Source organism: Solanum dulcamara, chromosome 9 (genome assembly GCF_947179165.1).
Source record: "Solanum dulcamara chromosome 9, daSolDulc1.2, whole genome shotgun sequence".
NCBI classification, from domain to species: Eukaryota; Viridiplantae; Streptophyta; class Magnoliopsida; order Solanales; family Solanaceae; genus Solanum; species Solanum dulcamara.
The window spans coordinates 13,987,210-14,009,545 of NC_077245.1; the positions used below are offsets into that span (position 1 = coordinate 13,987,210).

The 22,336-nt window shown below is 34.7% G+C and overlaps 1 protein-coding gene across 1 annotated transcript; it reads right to left on the reverse strand.

Annotated features, from left to right (window-relative positions):
* Positions 1–2,528: 2,528 nt before the first annotated feature.
* Positions 2,529–21,364, reverse strand: LOC129903025 (cycloartenol Synthase). The gene is made up of 19 exons (XM_055978498.1): positions 21,225–21,364; positions 20,594–20,806; positions 18,405–18,590; positions 18,185–18,274; positions 17,859–18,053; positions 17,664–17,748; positions 16,674–16,840; positions 15,973–16,161; positions 15,539–15,652; positions 15,281–15,403; positions 15,044–15,166; positions 14,872–14,970; positions 13,658–13,714; positions 12,456–12,502; positions 12,202–12,345; positions 11,870–12,047; positions 5,812–5,892; positions 3,891–3,974; positions 2,529–2,850 (listed from the first exon to the last, which is right to left on the reverse strand). The coding sequence occupies exons 2-19, from the start codon at positions 20,789–20,791 to the stop codon at positions 2,737–2,739; spliced, it is 2,274 nt and encodes a 757-aa protein (XP_055834473.1). The 5' UTR covers positions 20,792–20,806; positions 21,225–21,364; the 3' UTR covers positions 2,529–2,736.
* Positions 21,365–22,336: the final 972 nt, after the last annotated feature.

A 22,336-nucleotide genomic window follows, 5' to 3' on the forward strand; every position in this document is an offset into this window, starting at 1 on the left:
TAGACACTTCAACCAATTAGTAAATATATATTGTCAAAGAATTTCAGCCACTTGTTGCAATTAGATATCAACCAAAACAGTTTCAGTTTCATGCCATTGAGAAAGAGGAAAAACGCACGATCAATCATAAAGTTGATTACCGGCCAACAAACGATAGATATCAACTTTTATAATTTTCATCTAATTGGCCTGTACATAGACACCAATCACCATAGCAGTTGATTAACACCCCCTCACATGTATAAAATAGTTATAAAATCATAAAAATAGCCTAACATTTGAATATATATTAAAAGATATTCTTTTCAAGAGCGATAAAATTAATGAAAAAACTATTTTACCTTTGACATGACAAACTCACTAATATGTGAATGTTTAATATATAGAGTACCTCTTTACATCCCTATCTCAGATGAAACCTGTGAACAAATAATGGAATCACAATAAGTTGAGTATAGCTAGTTCGCTTCATTATTCATGAATTGAAATAAATAATTTTTTGTAATTGAAGAAGGGGTGGAGAAGTCATCTTCTTTCAATAAAAAATGGAGAAGTTAAGTGGGTGAGGAAATAAGAGGGGGAAGTTATGTTGGTGAGGAAAACACTTATTCAATTTAATAATCTTTAAATTTCTCTGAAAACTGATGGATTCTATAAAGAAATAATTAAAATCAATTTTAGAATTTAAATTAAAAAAATTAAAATAACTATAAAAAAATAATATATTTTTTTAAAAAATTGTAAATATTAAATTGCTAACGTGTTAGCATGTTAGCGATAATCGTAGTTTTTTATAAAAAAAAATTGGTTTGATTTTTTATATGTATATAAAATTGAAAAATGATTAACAATAATTTAAAATCTAAGTATATGTGAACAAATAAATTTAAAAATTCGATTTTATCTCTTAGGCATATTTAAAAAGGGGATCTGAAACTTTCAATAATGTGTGTAACTTTCTTTTGAAACTGTTGTGGGATTTTGAATTGTCAAAAATTTTCTATTTACTTATTTTTTGATTATTTGTAACTAAATTTTATTCTATAAACGGTGCGTAGTTTCCTTTGGGGTGTTTGTGAAACCGTGCATGTGTGTGTTTGTGGGGATATGGGGGCAAGGGACGTGCGTAGTTTTATATAGTTTAATTTTTTTCCTTTTTTTTTCTTTCTCTTCTTCTTTTTTTTCTTTATCTTTTTTGAAAAATTAATATTAATTTATACTTTATATTTTAACCTAAATACATACTTAATATTTTAATTTAATTAAACTAATCCAAATATGTACTTTAAGTTTTAATAAATTAAATCTTATTAACATTGACTACTAATTAAATACCTTAGTTAGGTGTTATGAAATATTAAATTTTAAATATTTAATATTAATTTTTCTTTCTTTTCAAAATTCTTTTAATATTGTTCTAGAAATTATCAGAATTTAAATTTTAGAAACAAACTGTCAAGTGACAGTTTTTGTAATCCGATTTTGTCAATTGGGATTTTTTCCAAATTTAAATGTGTGCATCTTTTTGTAGATGGACAGTTTTTAATAATTTTTTTATTTTCTATATTAAAATTTAATTAATTGATAATTGATTTTTTAAAATTTAAAAATTCGAGAATAATTGTAGCGCTGACACGTAGCGTTCTTGCCTCTCCTATTATGTATAGATTGATAATTGAGTTTTACGTGGAAATATTAGACTGGGGGCCTAAAAAATTGGGAAACAGGTGATCACCCAAAACTAATTAATAGTCTAAATAGAAATTTTAAAATTGTTTTGAATCAAACGTGGGAGGCTAGCTAGTTTTTTGAAAAAATAACTCAAACTCCCACTCAAATTTAAAAGTCATACCAAATAATAAGTGATTAGGATTAGAATTTAATTTTTCAATATTTGTTATTTTAACTTTATTTATTTAAAATTTGAATTGCGACGACAGTTAGATTTTCATGTAAATTTGAATTACATGAATTGCTAATGTTTCCTTCATTTTTGCAGTTAGATTTTCATTCCATCTTTTTTCTTTTACATTTAATCTTTTTCTCTTTTCTTTAATATAAAAGATATTCCTAATTTTTATAGTGATGACACATGAAAATTTTGCCTCTTCTATTATATATAAATAGATTATTATTATTATTATAAATAATGATAAATTGAGATAAGAACGTATACTAATCTATAATGATGAAGTAATAGTTGCGTTTCATCTGCGTACAATCAGACTGATTATCCAGAGCTTAGAGCGCACCTATCACTACCTCATAAAGGCATCGGGCCCATATCATATGAAACGTCTCCATAGTGCTGTCCCATAAGATAAGCACGCCGCTAGCCTGCTGGCCGGGTGAATCTATCCACCATTGTGTTTTTTGTTTCTCCTCATTTCTTAGGACACTCTTAAATGCAAGAGCAATGGACCAAAACTTTGGGGGTTAGGCATACAAGAATTTTGGTGAATAGTACGGGTTTACTTCTAATCCAAGTCTAGTTTTCGTAGTCCTAATTTAATACATGTTGTTAGCTGTTAAGCATTGAATCAGTTTCCATCTCAAACAATACAGGAAAACTGTTCGAGGACAAAGCATAGAAACCACAAAGAAGGTTAGTTACGAAAATAACTTACACTAACCAACTTATTCATTGTGCATCTAGCAAGTTAAAGGTGGACAGAAAAAGAAAAGAGTCAAGACTTGGCGAAACATCGAAGCTGCAGTATCATCTGGAACTGCAATTCAATTAGCTTTGAGTACACGAGAACGATATTCTCCCAATGCCCAAATTGGGAAAATGTTCCTGTATGCAGAATATGATATCATGCAGTTCCTATTGAAGACCCCGCTGATCTCCTGAGAAATAAACAAGCAATCCAGCCACATATTAGAATGCCTGAATCAGTTTCCGAAACAAAATGTAGGAAACATGCAAATCATAGTGACTGGACATTTGTCCTTTGATTATATTGGGTCATTTGAGGTAAAAAAAAAATAAGACTATTAAGTTCCGCAAGCAACAAACATAACCATGTACATATACAACTTAGATATGAAAACAGCTCCACTACCAGTTTACTGAATCTATTGCCTCAGAAATGTAATTATTAGGATTTCAGCCATCAAAATTTAGGTGTTAATAGTTTGAATACTTTATCCTCTCACTAAACACAAAACTAAACCAGGGATATTGATTTAAGAAACTATAATAAGCCACATTGAAAATGCAGTGAAAACAGTATAAAAGAGGAAAATCATATTAAACCCCTAAAATCACGAAACAATGAAACCTCCGTGTTTATTTAAAACTGTTGGCAATTCATTTGAAAGGTACTAAGGAATGACCATGTGATAGGGGCAAATATTATCCTACATTAACCAAAACACCATCTTCTTATCCCAACTGTTGTACTTGAATAGAATTCTTGCCTATCAAATGAAACGATAAGCAATATGTAGATTTAGACCTTATTCATTGAATCAGCCTTCACCAATTTTTTCTCCAATGCCAGTACTCCTATAAAAGCTTACTCTCCCATGGAGATTGTACTCCCCAGTGCTCCTGATCTTTCTCTCAAGCTCTCTTCTTCCCCTCCCCCCACAATGAAAGATACCCAATATTTACCAGATTCTGTTGAACAATGTAATTTATATTTACATGCTTCCTTTCCCAAAATGGTATGCAGCTCTTAATTCAAGTTAATCCCCAAACTCTATCCAGGAGGCACAGCCAGATTTAAAACCAAATCAAAACTAAAACGAGAGCTTAGGCAATCTTTTAACCAAAAGTAAAAGGAGGCTACACTCTTTCAGTTTTTTAAAATACCAACCAGGCACTGGTTCTTATACCATAACAGGCACTTTTAAACTACAAAGCTTAGAGACTGCAGAATTACCTGCTGAGGGTAATCTCCATTTTCTTGCTGAGCATTTATTAATTCTTTTGCTGCAGAGTGTAATGGTGTAGGATTTCTCTCAGCCTACAATTGTTAAGAGGTAAAATGTAAACTCCAGCGGAAAAAAGTGGCCCATTTGCATATATAGTTCCACATCTCAATAATCTACAAGGATGTGTTGTGCAGAAAGGCATGACAACCATCGGTCATTATCACAAAGCAGAAGACTCCAATAGTTATGAAGGTATACAAAATATTCAGCTGAGAGGTGTGAGCAGATCCAAGATGTTGGGATGTACTGATGCCACCAATTTATTGCCTGAAGATTTCTACGTCTCAAATTTTCAAATTAGGAATAACCATGTAAATCAACTTACTTGAGTATGCCAAATGCTTCATAAAGGTCTTTCACTAAAATCTCATTAAAAAGAACAATTTAACACTAAAGAATTGTCAAGAGACAGAATAAATGCTTCATAAAGGTCTTTCACTAAAATCTCATTGAAAAGAACAATTTAACACTAAAGAATTGTCAAGAGACAGAATAAATGATGGCTATCTAAATACAAAATTACCCTTCCAAAAGCACATCAATGACTATGACCAAATGATCTTCTGGCATCACTGCCAGTTCACTATTGATCTCCCTACCCCACCTTCCCTCCTCCCCTTCAAAAGAAACAGAGGGAGAAGAGAGAAGGGTAAACTATCAGCATTATTTCAAAGGAATGCCAACTTTAGCAGAGGGGGAAGCGTTTGAAAGAAAATCTATCTGAACCAGACCCGTGATTGTAGAAATCATTTGGGTTGGTTTGGTCTTAAAAAGTGGGAAACTGACAATTTTGGTTTTAACAATTAAATATCATAGAAAACTAAAACAAACTGATTATTGTAATATATGTTCCTACAAGCTTTCTTAATTTCCTATAATTAGAGTATTTATGTTTCAATTTCTCCTCTTAGGTCTTTACTAATGAGAAAGCATTAGTCTCTAATGGGGTTCTTTTTGCTATAATGCTTTCCGTGGTTGAAGGAATTTGTATCTTATACATGTTATAATTTATCATATTTTGGTTTAAAGGGCAGCCCGGTGCACTTAAGCTCCCGCTATGCGCAGGGTCCGGGGAAGGGCCCGACCACAAGGGTCTGTTGTACGCAGCCTTACCTTGCATTTCTGCCAGAGGCTGTTTCCAAGGCTTGAACCCGTGACCTCCTGGTCACATGGCAGCAACTTTACCAGTTACTCCAAGGCTCCCCTTCATAATTTATCATATTTTGGTTTGATGAGTGGAATTCAATTAAAGGTATGCTCTTATTTGCATTACTGTAGGTTTATATGTTTCTAGTTTTCTTACTATTTCTTGTATTTTCGAGCATTTTCTTCAATATTAGTACTAGTTTTCAAATAAAATTTCGTTTTAATTTTCTAAAACTGATAAACTGAATAAACCAGTATACCAAAACTACAACACTGTTCATCTTCAATACTCTTGGTTGGTTTTGTCATTAGTTCCTGAAAGACCATTTAAAATGGATTTTTTCAATATAAAAGAAGGATGATCCAAACAATAGTACACTAAACAATGTCTCGATACCATAGGAAGTCTCAGTCGCTACTGGCTCCAGCCATTTTTCTGAGGATATAAGATAGTCAACAACAGCTTGGTCACTCCATCTTTAAATTTTCATCCATGAAGGTACATGGTAATTGTCATGAGGTCTTCATCTCTCCAGAAAATTACACAGGGATCGGCAGAAGAAAGCAACAAATTAAGGTTTCAAACTAGTTTTTTGATTTTCCTATTTGAATGTGAAAATGAAGAACATCTATTTCTTTGTTCAATTGCAACGAATATATTTTAACTATTTATTGTTACTTACAGTTCTGACAATCATGTATGGGTCAAAACTTTATTAGTACCTGTCCAGCAGCAATTAGAGTCAGCATAGCCCATGCTGTATTTACAACATGAGATCTGTTGCCTTCAAGATTTGAATACACCTGTAAGGAAGACAAGGAAAAGAGAAGACAAGAATGACTGGTAAATTAATGTCTGTACAAGAGAATAGAAGGCAAAGATAACTCTCCCTACTGCATCTTATAGGAGATATGACAAGCACCTTGATAGTATGAGGAAATATGTAGCTATTTAAGTCATTGGTTTGTTTGTAAATGTTTTCTCACTGTATTATATATATATGAACTGACAATACTCCAAGCCCAAGTCTTTATTCATGATTATCTATGAATTTCTAACATACAGGTTACGCCGCAACCCCAGTCGACACGACATGGGTGCGAGATCCGTGCCTGATTTTGGGAACTTTGACCAAAATCGACAGAGAAATTCGTACAGATTCTATAAGATCTGTAATCAAAACAAAAGCTATGGTGAAATTGAAGAAAATGGAATAATACGTGTGTCAATCTGAGAGAATCAGTTCGGATTCATGCCGGGGTGGTCGACTACTGAAGCAATCCATCTTATGGGGAGATTGGTGGAGGAATTTAGAGAAAGAAAAAGGGATCTTCATATGGTGTTCCTTGATCTTGAAAAGGCTTATGACAAAGTTTCGAGGGATGTTCTCTGGAGGTGTCTGGAGGCTAAAGAGGTACCAATGGTGTATATTAGGGCGATAAAGGACATGTATGCCAGAGCCAAGACTCGGGTTAGGACGGTGGGAGGTGACTCAGAGCATCTTCCTGTGGCGATGGGACTACATTAGGGATTTGTGCTTAGTCCGTCTCTTTTTGCCTTGGTGATGAATAAGCTGACACGATCTATTTAGGTTCCATGGTATATGCTATTTGCAGATGACATAGTCTTGATTGATGAGACACGGAATAGAGTTAATAATAGGTTAGAGGTTTGGAGACAAACGCTGGAGTCCAAAGGGTTCAAATTGAGCAGGACCAAAACAGAATACGTGCAGTGCAAATTCAGTGTTGTGATGGAGGAAGAGGGCAGGGAAGTGAGGCTTGCCACTCAACCTATCCCCAAGATAGAAAGCTTTAAATATCTTGAATCCATCATCCAGAGTAGTGGAGACATCGACGATGATGTCACGCATCCATTGGAGCAGCATGGATGAAATGGAGGCTTGCCTTTGGAGTACTGTGTGATTAGAAGGTATCACTTAAACTTCAAGGTAAGTTCTATAGAATGATGGTTTGACCGGCATTGTTATATGGAGTGGAGTGCTAGCCAGTCAAGAACTCTCATATTCAGAAGGTACATGTTGCAGAGATGAGGATGCTGAGATGGATGTGTGGGCACACCAGAAGAGATAAGATTAGGAATGAGGTTATTCGGGAGAAGATGGGTGGCCTCTGTGGCAAACAAGATGAGGGAAGTGAGACTGAGATGGTTTGGACATGTGCAGAGGAGGGTGTCAATGCACCAGTTAGGAGGTGTGAGCGGTTGGATTTGGGGGTTATGTGAAGGGGTAGGGGTAGACCAAAGAAGTATTGGGGAGATGTGATTAGACATAATATGCCGCTACTCCATATCACCGAGGACATGACCTTAGATAGAAAGGAGTGGAGGTCGAGGATTAGGGTGGAAGGCTAGTAGGGATAGTATGGTGTATTGCCTTGTGATGATTTAGGGTTGGTCGTAGGTCTAGAAGTGCCACTACAGTTGTATTGTTCCTTTTGATTATCTCATTACTTTGCTATTGTTATTATTATTGTGTTGTGTTACTCGTTTTTGCCGTTATGCTATATATATTGGTTCTTCTCTCTCTTTCTTATTTGGGGATGATACTTTTGAGACGAGGGTCTATCGAAAACAGTTTCTCTATCTCCACGAGGTAGTGGTAAGGTCTGCGTACATTCTACTCTCCCCAGACCTCACTTATGGGATTTCACTGGGTATGTTGTTGTTGTTGTAATATCTCATACTTTAGGCTTTATGACTATTTAAAGATATTTGAATTTTTTTTGCCGATTCCCTGAAACCCGTATCCAGACCTGGATCCGTATCCCCAAATCTTAAAATTTAGATCATGAATGATCTGAACCCGTGCGGGAACACTCACACTCGAGTCTGAGCAACATAGCATACAAGTCCTAGATCTGAGCACTCTGCCTGATTATGTGTATAGGCAGATGTTAGTACTGCTAAGTAAAAAGTAGAGTCCGAGGGACAATTTTTTCCATGTGGTAAACAAAAGGTTTGGACTTAATAAATAGGGAAAAGGGTCTGATATACCCCTCAACTTTGCAATTTAGAGTTGATATACCCCTCGTTAAAAAAAGTGGTTCACATATACCCATGTCGTTACACAAATGACTCAGATATACCCTTTTTAGCTGACAGAAGTGAAAAATTGATTTTCAATTTTTTTTCTATTTTTTATTAAAATAAAATGGCATTTTTTCTGATTTTTTTATTAAAATAAAATGGCAAAATAGATCGAGACCCTCCTAAACTTGTCGAGTTTTATTTTGTGCACACCTAAACTTTACATTAGCCTAATTAGCCTCTTGAACGTGGTAATTTAATAGTTTCAACCTCTCTAGATGTTGATATGGCAAAGAGCATGAATGCACTCTCTTTAAGGCGTGTGGGATCAGCTATTAATTGTCACATAAATTCATCAATGATTTATTTGTTTATATATATATATATATATCTTTTTCTAAATCCAAATTTACAAAACTTAGTTGAAGCTTTATTTATTTTAGCCAAATTAAGATAAGGTTTAGCCAAAATAATGAAGTTCAAGCAGGTATTTTCTACAACAAGAAAGAGTCGTATATTTTTCTTGCAAAGACTACGTATTTCAATTGTGCACAGTGCATTGTTCTATTTTCAAGTCAAATACACAAATATTTGGTTGAAATTTTATTTATTCATTTTTTAGATGCAATGATTATTCATTCTAACTGCGTATTTCTTCTTTTCCTGGCCTTGATTAGAATATCATTGTCCTTGGCCAAAAAAAAAATTTTAGTCAAATATCATTGTTCCATTTTATTTTTTATTTTTTGTAAAGAATTGACCTTGAAAAAATTATTTAAATAATTAGTAAACTTACAAAGGTAAAAAATATATATTTTATTATAAAAAAGTCACTTAGATAAAAAAGATCCATATGATAGCGTGTGTGTCACACATCCCTAGATTGTAAAAGCTTAAGGGGGTTGTAACTATCAAAATACCATGTTGAGAGGGTTAATCGAGACAACGCAAAATTTAGGAGTGCACCGAATAAAACTCGACAAGTTTAGGAGATATACACGATCTATTCTGCCAAATAAAATTCATATAGTGGTATATTTAATCCTTCTTACAAATTTTTAGGGTATGTTTGATCCTTTTCACACGTGAATTCTTTTTCACTTCTTTGATTCAACAACTAATTTGGATTTCAAATATCTCCCGTATGGATCTATTTTCTTATTCATTATCTGAGTTTCTTGTTTTTATTTTATTTTTTTCTTTCATTCTTTAGGGTGAAAATATGAGAAATAAAAGAAAAGAAATGTGAATGAAATAAAAGAGAATAAAGTAGGGGAAAAATTTGAAAAACTGATTTTTTTTGGCGGCCAAAATGTAATTTATTTTTTGTATCTAGGAAAAAAAATCGGGGCATCTGTGGCAGATTTACAAGAAAATGAGCAAAACAATTAATTTGATCATCAAGATTATAAATCCAAATTAGTCGTTGAATCAACGACGGCCAAAAAAGATTCATGTGTGACAAGGATCAAATACACCCCTAAATTTTGCAAGAAGGGTCAAATATACCCCGATATATATTTTATTTTAACAAAAAATCAAGAAAATGAATTTAAAAATAAGATTTTCACTTCAGTCAAAAATGTTATATTTGGATCATTTATGTAACGGTAGTGGTAAATTCTATGTACACTCTCCAAATTAGGAAGGGGAGCCTTGGAGTAACTGGTAAAGTTGCTGCCATGTGACCAGGAGGTCACGGGTTCAAGCCTTGGAAACAGCCTCTGGCAGAAATGCAAGGTAAGGCTGCGTACAACAGACCCTTGTGGTCGGGCCCTTCCCCGGACCCTGCGCATAGCGGGAGCTTAAGTGCACCGGGCTGCCCTTATATATGAGCCATTTTTCTAACGAGTGGTATATCAGCTCTAAATCGCAAAATTGAAGGTGTATTAGACTATTTTCACAACAACAAAAACAACTCCTCAAATAGTCCTAAAAGTGGGGTTTGGAGAGTGTACATAGAATTTACCACTACCCTGAGGAGGTAGAGAAAAGACCCTCGGCTTGAGTAACAAACATCAAAGTAGCAAATAGAACAATACACAAGTAAAGAGGGCATAGAAAATAATAAGGAGAACATAACATTAATGTCCACTGATTTAGACTCCTTCCCCTTCTCAACTACGAAAAAGATCAAGAGAGGCTTTTAACATACTAAAGAGGAGCAACAACCGTAAGTAACCAATGTGATAACTGAAGCTGTAAATAATGAGGAATAACAAAAGTCATAAGATAGGCCAACTACGAGACAAATGCTACTACTACTGGTAAAAAATAAAAATCAAGAAACAAATACAATGCACCAACCTATCCTGCTAGGAAATGAGACAATGCTCAACTAACTACTAACTTTCTACCTTAATCCGTGACCCCCGTGACTTCCCATCTAAGGTCAAGTCCTCGAAAAGCTGAAGCTACGCCATGTCTTATCTAATCACCTATCCCCAATACTTCTTTGGCCTAGCTCTATCTCTACCTCTCCTAAAATACATTATGACCAACCTTTCACACCTCCTCACAGGAACCTCTCCGCATCTCCTCTTCACATGTCTAAACTATCTCAGTCTCACTTCCCTTGTCTTGTCCACCACGGAGGTCACTCCCAACTTGATCTGAATATCTTCATTCTTAATCTTATCTCTCCTAAGTGTAAACACACATCAACCTCAACATCTTTATTTCCATCATTCTCCATCTTTTGGACATACGAGTTTTTAACTAGCCAGTACTCTGCTCCATACAACATAGTCGGCCTAACCACCATTCTATAGAACTTTCCTTTAAGTTTTGGTGATACATTCTTATCACAGAAGATTACCAAAACGAGTCTCTATTTCACCCATCTTGCACTAATACGATGTGTGACATCATCGTTGATCTCCCCATTGTCCTAAATTAGAGATCCAAGATACTTGAAATTGTCTATTTTGGGGATGACATGTGTATCTAGTCTCACTTCCATGCCACCCCCCATGAGACGTGTCACTGAACTTGCACTCTATGTACCTTCTCAACTTGAACTCTTTAGACTCTAAGGTCTGTCTCCAAACCTCCAAGTTAGTATTTCGTGGATTGTTTAGTTCTCTGGATAGGATAAGGTGGATGGCTTGTGAAGATAATGGATGGGTTTGTAACACTCCTGTCAATATTTAGTTTAGAAAAAAATAAAGGTGGGAATAAGCTTGTAACTAAAGCTTCACTTACATAAATGAAATGGCCCATAATAATTAACTAATATTACATTCAATGTATATCAACAAGCATAGACTGTTCTTCAAAAATATTTATGAAACTATTACATGAAAACTTAGTCAGAAAAATTCATTAATTCAGGGAAAAAATTAGAGCAATATGGGAAAAAAACTATCTAACAATACGTGTAAGAGGTTATGGTGAGGAGAGAGATATAAGGACAGAAAGGATCGGAAACAACCCGTTATCTCGTGGGGCCGGGAAGGGGGGAGGGGGTTGGACTGCAATTGCATTCCCAAATCTAATCACAAAATAGCAGAAACAACCAAAAAATATAATTTTATCCGAACTAATCCCACACCAAAATTCGCAGAGACCGCTTTAGATGTTCCGAACTTGAAAGTTGCTGAGGGACAAGTTTTCGGCGTTCCCAACTTAAAACTTGATGTGGGACAAGTTCAGATTTACTATGCATGGAAAAGATAAGATATGCAAGGAACCAGAATAAGAATTAAATAAAATGAAATGAGATGAAAGTACCTTATTTTGACATGACAGATAACTCTCCCCCCAGCCACCAGATGGGACTTGTTTGGACAACAAAAAATTACATGCCTTGCGGATGCTGGAAGAATTATTGTAGTTCCTTCCCGCAGCTAGCAAGCCAAGCACCCCAAACCAAGTGCCATAGGTGAAGCAAACTGCCCAAGAGCCATACCTAAGAAGGAACCTCAGATGCTAAATACAAATCCGATGATTTCACAAGAAAACTGTGGACGTGAACCAAGTATGGACTGCTTCATTGTACATAGACACCAGATGTCTTGGTAGTTCTACTGTGTGTTCAGAAAACGAGGATAAAAAGAACTAACCAGGAGCCATCTATTTCTTGAATTGATTCAATGAAGGCGGCAGCTTTAGCAATACAGCGTTCAACTTCTTCTTTACGATGACCAGGGTATAATTTCTTAAATGCTGTTAAAGCTTGAATTGCAGCTGAGGAACACTCTACATAACTGTATAGTGACAAAGCTGTGTGGTTAACAGGAATCTATGGATGTATTTTGTACACATACATATACTACTATAGAAGAAACAAAGTTAAACATAGGTGCAGATGACTTACGGGTAATCAATAACAATATCTCCAAAAGTCTCAGCAGGATTGATTAGCTGAACAGGAAAAAATTAAATCCAAATCAACAAAGACTTGAAAACTTGCATAATGCATATCAAATAAGCAGCAAACAACCAATAGTACAATACATCCATGTAACATTATGTCATGGCCAAGTACAGAATGAATGTTTTGTGCAAGATCTATTTTAATGATTTTCCCACATTCTCTAGCACCTCAGCCCAAAACTTCTTCAGGAAAGGACAAAAGATTAAAAATGTCAATGTGGAAAAACTATTCATTTTCCTTAATACCCTTTTATTTATGCTACTTGTTAAGTCGCGACTAGCCCATAGATGTCAAAGTATCCCATGTTTGGCAAATTGTAAACCTCCTAATGTGGACTAAGGAGTCAGAATGCACCAGACACTCCAGCAAAAAAGACTAGGGAAAAATGGTAGATGGTCATCTAGTGTGGTCTATGACATTGAACATATTAGCTAAAGGGAGCTGAAAAGTAGATTAACAACTTAGGACACAAGCATAGAGTCATCATCCTACTGCATCAATAGATGGCCACTTGAACCCAATTTTCTTTATTTCCACCGCGCGACCTAATGAAACCTGCTTGATGATTAACTCTTTAACTTGTAAACGTCGAAGCACTCACCTAAGTATTAACTGTAAGAGTTCTATCTATTTTACGTTTAAATCTTTTGATTTTTGAATAGCTTGAAGATTAGCTCCGATATATACGAATGGGACCAACGAGCACTCCACCATGCATTGATAAATGAGTGGTTCAACAATAGCATTTCACCAGGTTTTTCCATACTAGAGAGACTTGCGGACAGGGTTTTAATGTAGTTGTATAAACATCTTTAAGAACTAGCGGTGACCATAATCTCTAGTGGACGTGTAATACGAGCCAACAAGAAAGAAGCCATTAAAATTCAGAACTTCCCTAGAGCAAAATAAGTAGAAAAAATCATCTAGTTTTCTTTTTCTTTTATAGCAGGAAACAACTTCAAAAGTAAAAACAAGAATTTGCTAGCCTACTAATCACGAGCGGAATCACATTGAATAAAATGGTGTATATGACTCCAACTTGACAAAAATGTTATATGCGTAAAAGCAAAAAAGCAATGACATCAAAAATAATATTTTCTAAGGGGAAACATGAAACAAATGTAATTTTGCAAATGAAGTACCTCCAACCATGGATATGACCTTGAGAGTTCATATGTTGCAAAGCCGCCACCACTATTCTGCATATATACAAGGAAAAAGCTTCCTTAGTGATTCACAAGACTGCACTTTCAGGAACATCAGGAACAATCAATAACAAGGAATTATCTCTAAAACTTCAGAAAGGCATAGATTTTATCAGCTGGATTTAGAATAAAGAGACTAGAGATGTGGCTAAATTAAGCTCACTTTCAACTGGTTGAATAACTTCAGATTAATCTGTTCAGAGCATGCTTCAATAAAGAAGTACTTTTAGTGTTCAATAAAATGTGGGTGCGGGTGCAGAGGTAAAAAATTAAAATTCTAGCACATCAACTGGAACTAGCATTTACAATTACGTAGAAAGGACAGAACACACAAGGAGCCCCAGATCATTCTCATATCTAAAACATGTTAGTTTATGTGAGACCACCTTTGGGAGGTGGGAATAGTTTATGTGAGTCCACCTTTGGGAGGTGGGAACTAATAGAAGTTGTTTTACTTTTATATGCAGTTTGATGGAATATAACAAAAACTTTCAAGTAACAGGAATTAAGAAGAATGGTATTCAAAGTTGTCTGCATGAGTTAGGAATGCAATACAGCTTCAAGTCAAACCAGTTAGCTTGATTTAGCCTTTACTAAACCAAATTAGGCCAGTTTACAGTAACTAATCTGCAAGGGAAGTTGACAGAAATCATAGCAGGTGCACTTACCTGTGTTTTATTAGAATATGTACAGAAGCCAGGGGTTAAAGCTCTGTTAATGCCTCCTATCCCTTTTCGGTGGCAGTACCTTAAAAAGATAGTAGAGTCTGCTATCCAGATCCAACCAAGCACAATGTTACCTCCTAGTACATATTTGAAGATGCCAATTTTTTTTTGGAACATGGTTGACTAAAAATTAAACTGTCATACCTCAACATGAATGTAACCTACCTACAAAAGCCTCTAAATGATAAATTAGCTTATTTTTCTGCCAGAACGCACAATATCCCAAACTTAACATCCACCAGGCCACATTAAGCATCTTGGGGATGCAATAAGAGCCTAAAGAGCATCTAAGAAAAGATTGAAGCCACTCTTGGAATTGTCAGTTCATTTACACACAAAAATGCAGCATTAACTATAAATGACGGAAAGTGAAAGGCAAAGTAAAGCCACAAAGTATGGGCAATAAGAAGGAAAGAATGCTACTACCTGTAAAGAAAGTAAAACATTTACAGCATCATACAAACGCTTTGCCTCCAATGGATTACCGACTATCTCTGATGGTAGCTTTGATAATAGAAGAACTGCCTGGTAGACAGAAATAGGTTAACAGAAATTGGGACATATCAATAGGTTGTGAATGGTTGTTACAAATACCAACTTTGAGTCCCTCTGCAGTACAATCTGAAATGGGCCACCCGTGATCTGCAGTTGAAAAGGGCCAAGCACCTTTTGAAATATGACGATACCAGAAATCTAGATCGCCTGGGCAATCATCCAACACCTTCAAAGTAAAAAAAAAGATCTTGCAAATTATATCAATATCAGAGGTAAAAATCAAGATAATATGGAAGGTAACACCATTGATAATAATAATATGACCCAGCAAAGGTTCTACTTGTGTATTTATTAAGAATGAATGTGCTTTTCTCAATGTCAATCCATATTCTTCGCCAAGCCCTGTTGCAATGATTGCTTGAACTGCAAATGATGTATCCCAAGATTGACTTCCATTGTATCCCTACAATATGGCAACAGATAATCTATGACGTAAGGAAAACAGAACTTACAAATGACCAACACCAGTATAACAATGGTATGACATTTGGGAAACCCATATTTCAAACATTAAATCAGGAAAGTGATATTTATAGACCTTCATTTTCATGCCATCTTCAGCAACCCACATATAATCATGAATTCTTGGAAGATGCAACTTGAAAGCTTCTGAATTAGGATCTTCAACCCAGCAGCAAAGCATATTTAAAATCTGCAAATGAAAGGTTAGTTTTTCAGCAAACAAATGAAGATTATACCCAAATTAGCCATGTCATCTATCAGGAATAACTGAAACTTGCAGGAAAACAGAAGAACAACAGAATATCTAAATAGATTACTCATTTGCCTAAGATTGAATGCAATGAATTAAAGCTGAAGAAATGCTGGAGACAGTAAAACGCATCTGCAAACTGCATTTTGACACAATCTTGAAAAAGATCATCAGATTTTATGGCTTAGGTAACTTTGAAAAACAATCACTAGTGTATGGATTAACAAAGACCTTCACTAATGGAAGTTAAGGACTAATACCTTGTTTACAGGTCCTATGCATATGTAACGAGTGTTTTCATCTTCATAATGAATGTGCTCCATCACAGTGCGCAGAGCTTTTTCCCTCAATCTTTTCCCAGGCCAATGCATCAAAATAGGTTCTACAACCTTGTGAAGAGATGCCCACAGGATATCTTGAACTAGAGGGTGTGGGTAGTAAAGGTCTTCCTGCAGAAAATTTAGATAAGTAAAAGAAGATACAATCCAGAAAAGAGATCTATTAGATATTAAGAGATGTCGTTAATGAGTATGTTAATGTTCTTTAAAATAAAACAATTTAGCCTAGAGAACTAGTCAATAAATATTGATTTTTTTTATTTTTTATTTTTTGAACTTAGTCACTAAATATTGATTAGAAACTTAAAATTGCATCTTCGCATCAAAGTTAAAATTTTCAATTAATCTTTAACTTAGTTGACTAAACTCTATATATTTCGCTTAGTTAAAATGAATTTAATTTATATGTTATATAGTAGTTATTGTTGCTTTTTACCTTTAACAACACTACTGTTTATAAAATAGGTATGAGATGATGATTGGTCTCATAATGCATACAAGCTAGATCTCTATGTTGTAATGATTTTATCACAGTTAAATGTTCCCTAACTCTACACGAGATTGTCCAAAAATAGAAGGTGAAAACAGTAAATAAACATAGACAAAATACTGCTCCTACCAACCTTTGCACACTCATTGCGAGCTTTATCCCAATCTACTTCATGATATGGGACTGTAAAGAGCTCCTTTCTCAAAGATAAAACAGTTGGCGTGATAGGACCAACAAAGCGTTTACCATAAAGGTAGCACATAGGAAGATAAACCATCCGGCAATGGCACCACATTCTTCCTGAAAAAATTGGATGAAAGAAGAGTTTCCATTTCTTAGAGAAGACGAGAAACGTACATTTCTTGAGAAACAGAATCACTAATGTATTGAAATGTCATGATACAGCCAATACTATAATGTGAATATTTAGCACTATTGCTTCAAAGGCACCATTATGCTTAAAAGACACCAATAACCAATGATATCAGAGGCGAAAAGTGCAAAAAAAAATAATCTAAGGTCCATTGGAGGTTTAAGCACAAAGCGCAAACAAAGTGTGGACTTTAATGAAGAAAGGCGCAAATGGAGAAAATATCATATAAATGTTTAGTCCGAGACTAATAATTATAAACATGAATAAATAATAATTATATGGTCAAAGATATTGAAATTTTTTTACGATAAAGTGAAATATCAATTGGTAAGTGTGGCCTCTTCAGGATTACGCCCATTGGTAAGGAAAAGTATGTCTTAGAGCCTTGATGATGACACTGCAGCTAGGCAAAGCGAAGCGCTCAACATGTTATGTGCCTCGCTACAGGGCTTAAGCGCCCCTTTGACAAAACTGTCAATAACTAACAGAAAAAAGGAAGTGAGTAATGACACATTGACCTTACAGATTTTTTCGTCTGAAGTATTAAATCTGCCAACATAATCAGTTTTCTTTCATCCATTTGTTTTATGAAGACATTAGCAATGAGTGTATGTTCTCCAGCTTACCCATTTCACCACATTCACTGATAGATTGGTTCTCCCATTATTCTATTACAGGGGATGATTTTCCAAAGGAAATAAATACAAGAAGTTGAAAAGTAATACTATAAGAAATAAAGGTGAAACTAACCAGGATGGACTGGAAGGATATACGGAAGAAGCCATATTTCAGGAGGGAGTGGATTGTTCCCAGACCAGTCAAATGCTCCAAGCACCTTATATTAATTTAGAGGAAAGTACAGTTTATTAAAATATACAATTCATACTGATCTATCTAAAAGGCATGCTTTCAAATCAAAAAGATGAGATCTAGAAGTTACTGAACTGTGAGCCACATTTTCCCCCATGACGTAATGGCCGTGGCACTACCATGATCTAGAATCCATTTACGGCCCTTCTCCATGGCCCCTTCTCCATCATTAGCTCCTTCCCCAAGCAACCTCAGAGTAACATAGCTCAAAACAGAACCAAACATGGTGCTGTGGCTCTCAATATGCAAACCCCACCCACCGTCACTGTTCTGTAATTCAACATTGTTACAGCTTTTTCGCCAAGCTCCATCAGGTGAATAGCGAAGGAAGAAGTGCCAATTAAATAACTAGCAAATTAAAAACACAAGCAGAGATGCGAGTATAATCAGAAAGGACTTGCCTGATGGTTATAAAGATATCGAATCATCTCACGTTTATGTTCACTTGATAATACTGCATTGAGTGCCCCCGTAACAGATAGAGCAATAACCTGTTAATGATATAAAAGAAATCAAAAAATTATCATTAAAATAGAAGTTATGACCCAATTCTAGGGCATAAAACATTAAAAGTATCTTTTAAAAGGTTAGGAAGCTAGTAGCAGCAATTGAAACATTTACCATGCCAGGCATTAGAAACATCGGGCCTCCATAATCTCCAGCCCAGTGACCGTCATGATTTTGTAGAGTGGAATAAAAACTTAAAGCTCTTCTCAGCGTGGTAGCTACACTATCTTCTGTAATATCTTCATTGTCATGTACTTTGACTTGTGGCAAGATACTAATTCCTTGGTTCTCCTTTGACAACTGATATACAAAAACAAAAGAGAAGGGGGGAATATGATGACTTGAACTGGAGAATCGACATATACACAAGAGCTAATCACACAACTTTTCATGCATGTTTCCATCATATAGTCATTCCCCATTCATATGGGGGATTGTTGGGTATTTTTGGTGTGAAAAGGAAATGAATGTTTTATTCCCCGTGCATTTTCTCGTAAAGGCAATTATTTTCTGAAAAGACACATGCCTTTTTAGAAAAGAAACCTAAACTAAGTAGCAAGTGTGATTAGCACCTCTCTTTTGCATTTGCAGAGTTCTGTAGTTTGAAGTGCCGCTATTACAGAACAGGTTTTTTGGTTCTATCCTATGAGCAATTAATCTGAAACCTTGGACAACATTGTGGGAATTAAATTCCTTAAGGACACCACAGTGTAATCTGTGGGCTCAGAATCAATTTAAGTTACTATCTAATTACAGATTCTGCTTAGTAAAATTGCTTAAGGATGCAGGCAGATAACAGTATTAACCTTCTAAGTTATTGTGCTCTAACCAGACCCTATTAAGAGGATTCATCATAATTATTTATTACATTAGCACTCAACCTATTGCAACTTTTCTCCGTTGTTTGAGAGAAAACGGAAAATTGGAAGTAAGAAGAAACCATTTTCTCTTAAGTTCCCTAGTACTTAATTTGGAGAGATGTCTTTCTGCAGAAGTAGCTTTTAAGCACTTGTCCCATTACTTCCCTAATAGCCATATATGTAAGGGGAAAAAAAGTAAAAGATATTTAGTTTCTGACTAGCAAATTAATCATTGAAAGTTCATGGGCTCTAACATTATATTTCAGGAACTCTAGGAAGCCCAACTAAATATAACAAACAAGCAGAATGTAGAGCAGAAAACTCAGAAAAAGTGATCACACATATTAATCACTATTTGCACCTCATCAACAACCTGACTTGCAATAAAAAGCTGAAAAATTTCCAAATAAGACAGTCTTAGAAGCCGAGCTGAAGTAAATTGCCAACTCATAAATCATGTTCTGATAAAAATAAAAAGATAAAACCAGAAAACGCTTCTATCATGAATGTCTTCATTAGTCAAGTTTTAATCCTTTTGACAGCGTCTAGGCCTATCCTGGGGGATTAAGATGCGCAATTAAACAATTAGCAACAGTTTAAACACAGACCACACTATTTTTATCCTAATTACTTAAATGTCAACTAATAGAATTTTATCTTTAAGTCGTGCAGTTCTGAACAAAGTTGAATGCAAAGGCACCATATTTCACACTACAGTTGCACCTTTTATTTATTTATTTATTTATATTTATTGTGATCAATAGAACTCCACTTTCCTATTAAAGTTGCACTTCAGTCTTCAAATTATCCAAAGCACAAAGCAACCAGTACAATTGTGTGCAATTTTATTTTATTTTTGATTGTTGCAATGGTGTACAATTGAGGCATTGCAAGAACAGAAACAGAGAGTAGAGCATGCTCCTCTACCCTTCTATGGTATCGATTATATACTTACAAGTTCAATAATTTTTCAATACCCCTGCCAAATGTTGAAACATTATATGTTTAGTATTAGAGAAAATGGATATAGGTAAAGGTAAACTGTTGCTGTTTGTGTTAAGTTATTTTGAAATTTCCTTCTCTGTGTACTTTTACTTACAGCTATATGTTGTTTACAGGTCAACCTATACTAAAAATACTGTGACATAAAAAACATAAAAGCCAAAAAAAAAAAAGTTAAAGTAAAAAACACGTATACCGGTTTTTTGAATTTCAGGATACCTGGGTGAGTTTCCTACCTAAAATATCACCAACTATTTATCAAAACACAACTATCCACTGTTAACTTTTCCTAACTGAAATCTCAATATAGTTGACAACTAATAATTAAGAAACAGAAACAATTGATAGTTCAGATACGAAACTAGGTAAAACCGCAAAGACCGGCGGCCCCTAATGGCAAATGCATCTGCTAATTTACTTGAGGAGGAACTTGATTTTTACCTGATAACGCATAAGGAGATCAGCACTGTGTTTTTGCTCCAAACGGTGTTTGGTGAAGTGTTCACGAAACTTTTCGATCTCCGCCCGATCTTCTGGAGATCCAAGGTTTGGATCAAACTCCCATACTTCCCTACCTACATGATTGTTCGTTGTCCGCAGCCATGGACTCCCTCCTTCTGCTACTTTCAACTTCCACATTCTTCTCTCCAATTACTACAAAAATGATAAATTATCACACTCAAATCTTACTATGTGAAAATAACAATAATGAGAACTACTCACAACGGCTGGAAAATGATGAACAAATGCTGAAAATTTGGGGTAAAAAACAAAAATTAATTGAAAAAAATCAACAAAATAATGGAAATATGTATGGATGCCAGAAGATAGAAAAAAATTAAATTAAAATGGGGAAAAAAGTTAGAGCAAATGTGTAAACTCCGGAAAAAATTGAGATTAAAATGCAGAAATTCATGTGTAATATTTTTGTTTTTGGTATATGAAATCTGAAAATTTAAGAAAATCAATGCTGGAATCAGTGAAACAATAGATAAAAACAAAGAGCTAATTAGAGTTATGTAGTGAATCCGACGATAAATACAAGAATGAGAAGGATGAATTAGAAGAACACCTGTATGGAAGAGATTATATATTTTGATAAATATTTGTCTCTGTATAATTATTTCGGAGTATGAAATTTCAAATACTTTATAGTAATGTGAGATTTTTTTGCTCTAGGAGAATCCAAATTAATAGCACCTCAACAATAATTACTGAATACGGACGAAAAAAATCAAAAATAAATAATAAAGTGATTTTTGTAAAGCAAGCTCTGAGTTAGCACGTGCAGTTGAAAGGAGGAAAAAAAATGTACACCTGTCATATAGAATTGAATGTTACTATGGGAGTTGGGACGGCAGCCCACCAGCACGTTTTCCTATATATTCAAAAATAGGGAGGCCTATGTGGTTTTTATAAAAAGTACTTCATCTTTTATTTTTATTGAAAATTAAATATTACTATGTGGTAAGATAATTCTGTAAGACTTAAATGCATAAATAATAATACAGTAATAATATTTTTTTAATATTATGATATAAAGTTTTTTGGGGGTATAGAGTAGTTTTTAAAAAATTAGAAGACATAATTATATCTCTAATGTAATGTATAATAAATTATTAATTTATCTTAAATTAAGAGATTTTTTTCATCTTTAAATAAATTACCATAAAAAGAATATCAAATTTTTGTCTCTCTCTATATATATCTAAATCAAAATATCCTTACCAAATATTTTGTATTGTACCAATAGTATTTATTTTAATATCACTAGTTATTTTCATGTAAAATCAGTCTAATAGTATTAAATAAATTTTAGTTTGTACTATATAGATGATGTACACTTTTTATGTAACGATCCGACTCGTCGTTATTTAAAATTAAAAGAGCGGAATGTTCCTTCCTTAGCGGCACCGCTAGAACAGGAATGTGGCCACCAGAGCGGGAGGTCATGGGTCAGAAGTTAAGTCGTGAATTTCTTATTTCCCCACTTCTCCCAAGTAAGAGTTAGAGGCGAGGGTTTCTACAAAAAAAACCTCCAAAAAGACTGTTCTTGACTGGAGAAGAAGAGGGAGGGAATCTCAGCATTGGGAAGCTTTCAACCGGTGGAATTTAATCCGATCTTGCTCGTAGAACATTTGGGACCAATGATTAAGCAACATTATCTCTCAATGGTTGTTTGAC

Coding starts and splice junctions, on each gene's coding strand:
- LOC129903025 (XM_055978498.1), bottom strand. CDS start 20,791: ATGTGGAAGTTGAAAGTAGCAGAAGGAGGGAGTCCATGGCTGCGGACA. Junction 14,971..15,043: donor GTACTGCAGAGGGACTCAAA/GTTGGTATTTGT, acceptor TCTGTCTACCAG/GCAGTTCTTCTATTATCAAA. Junction 12,503..13,657: donor GGTCATATCCATGGTTGGAG/GTACTTCATTTG, acceptor TTTCCTGTTCAG/CTAATCAATCCTGCTGAGAC.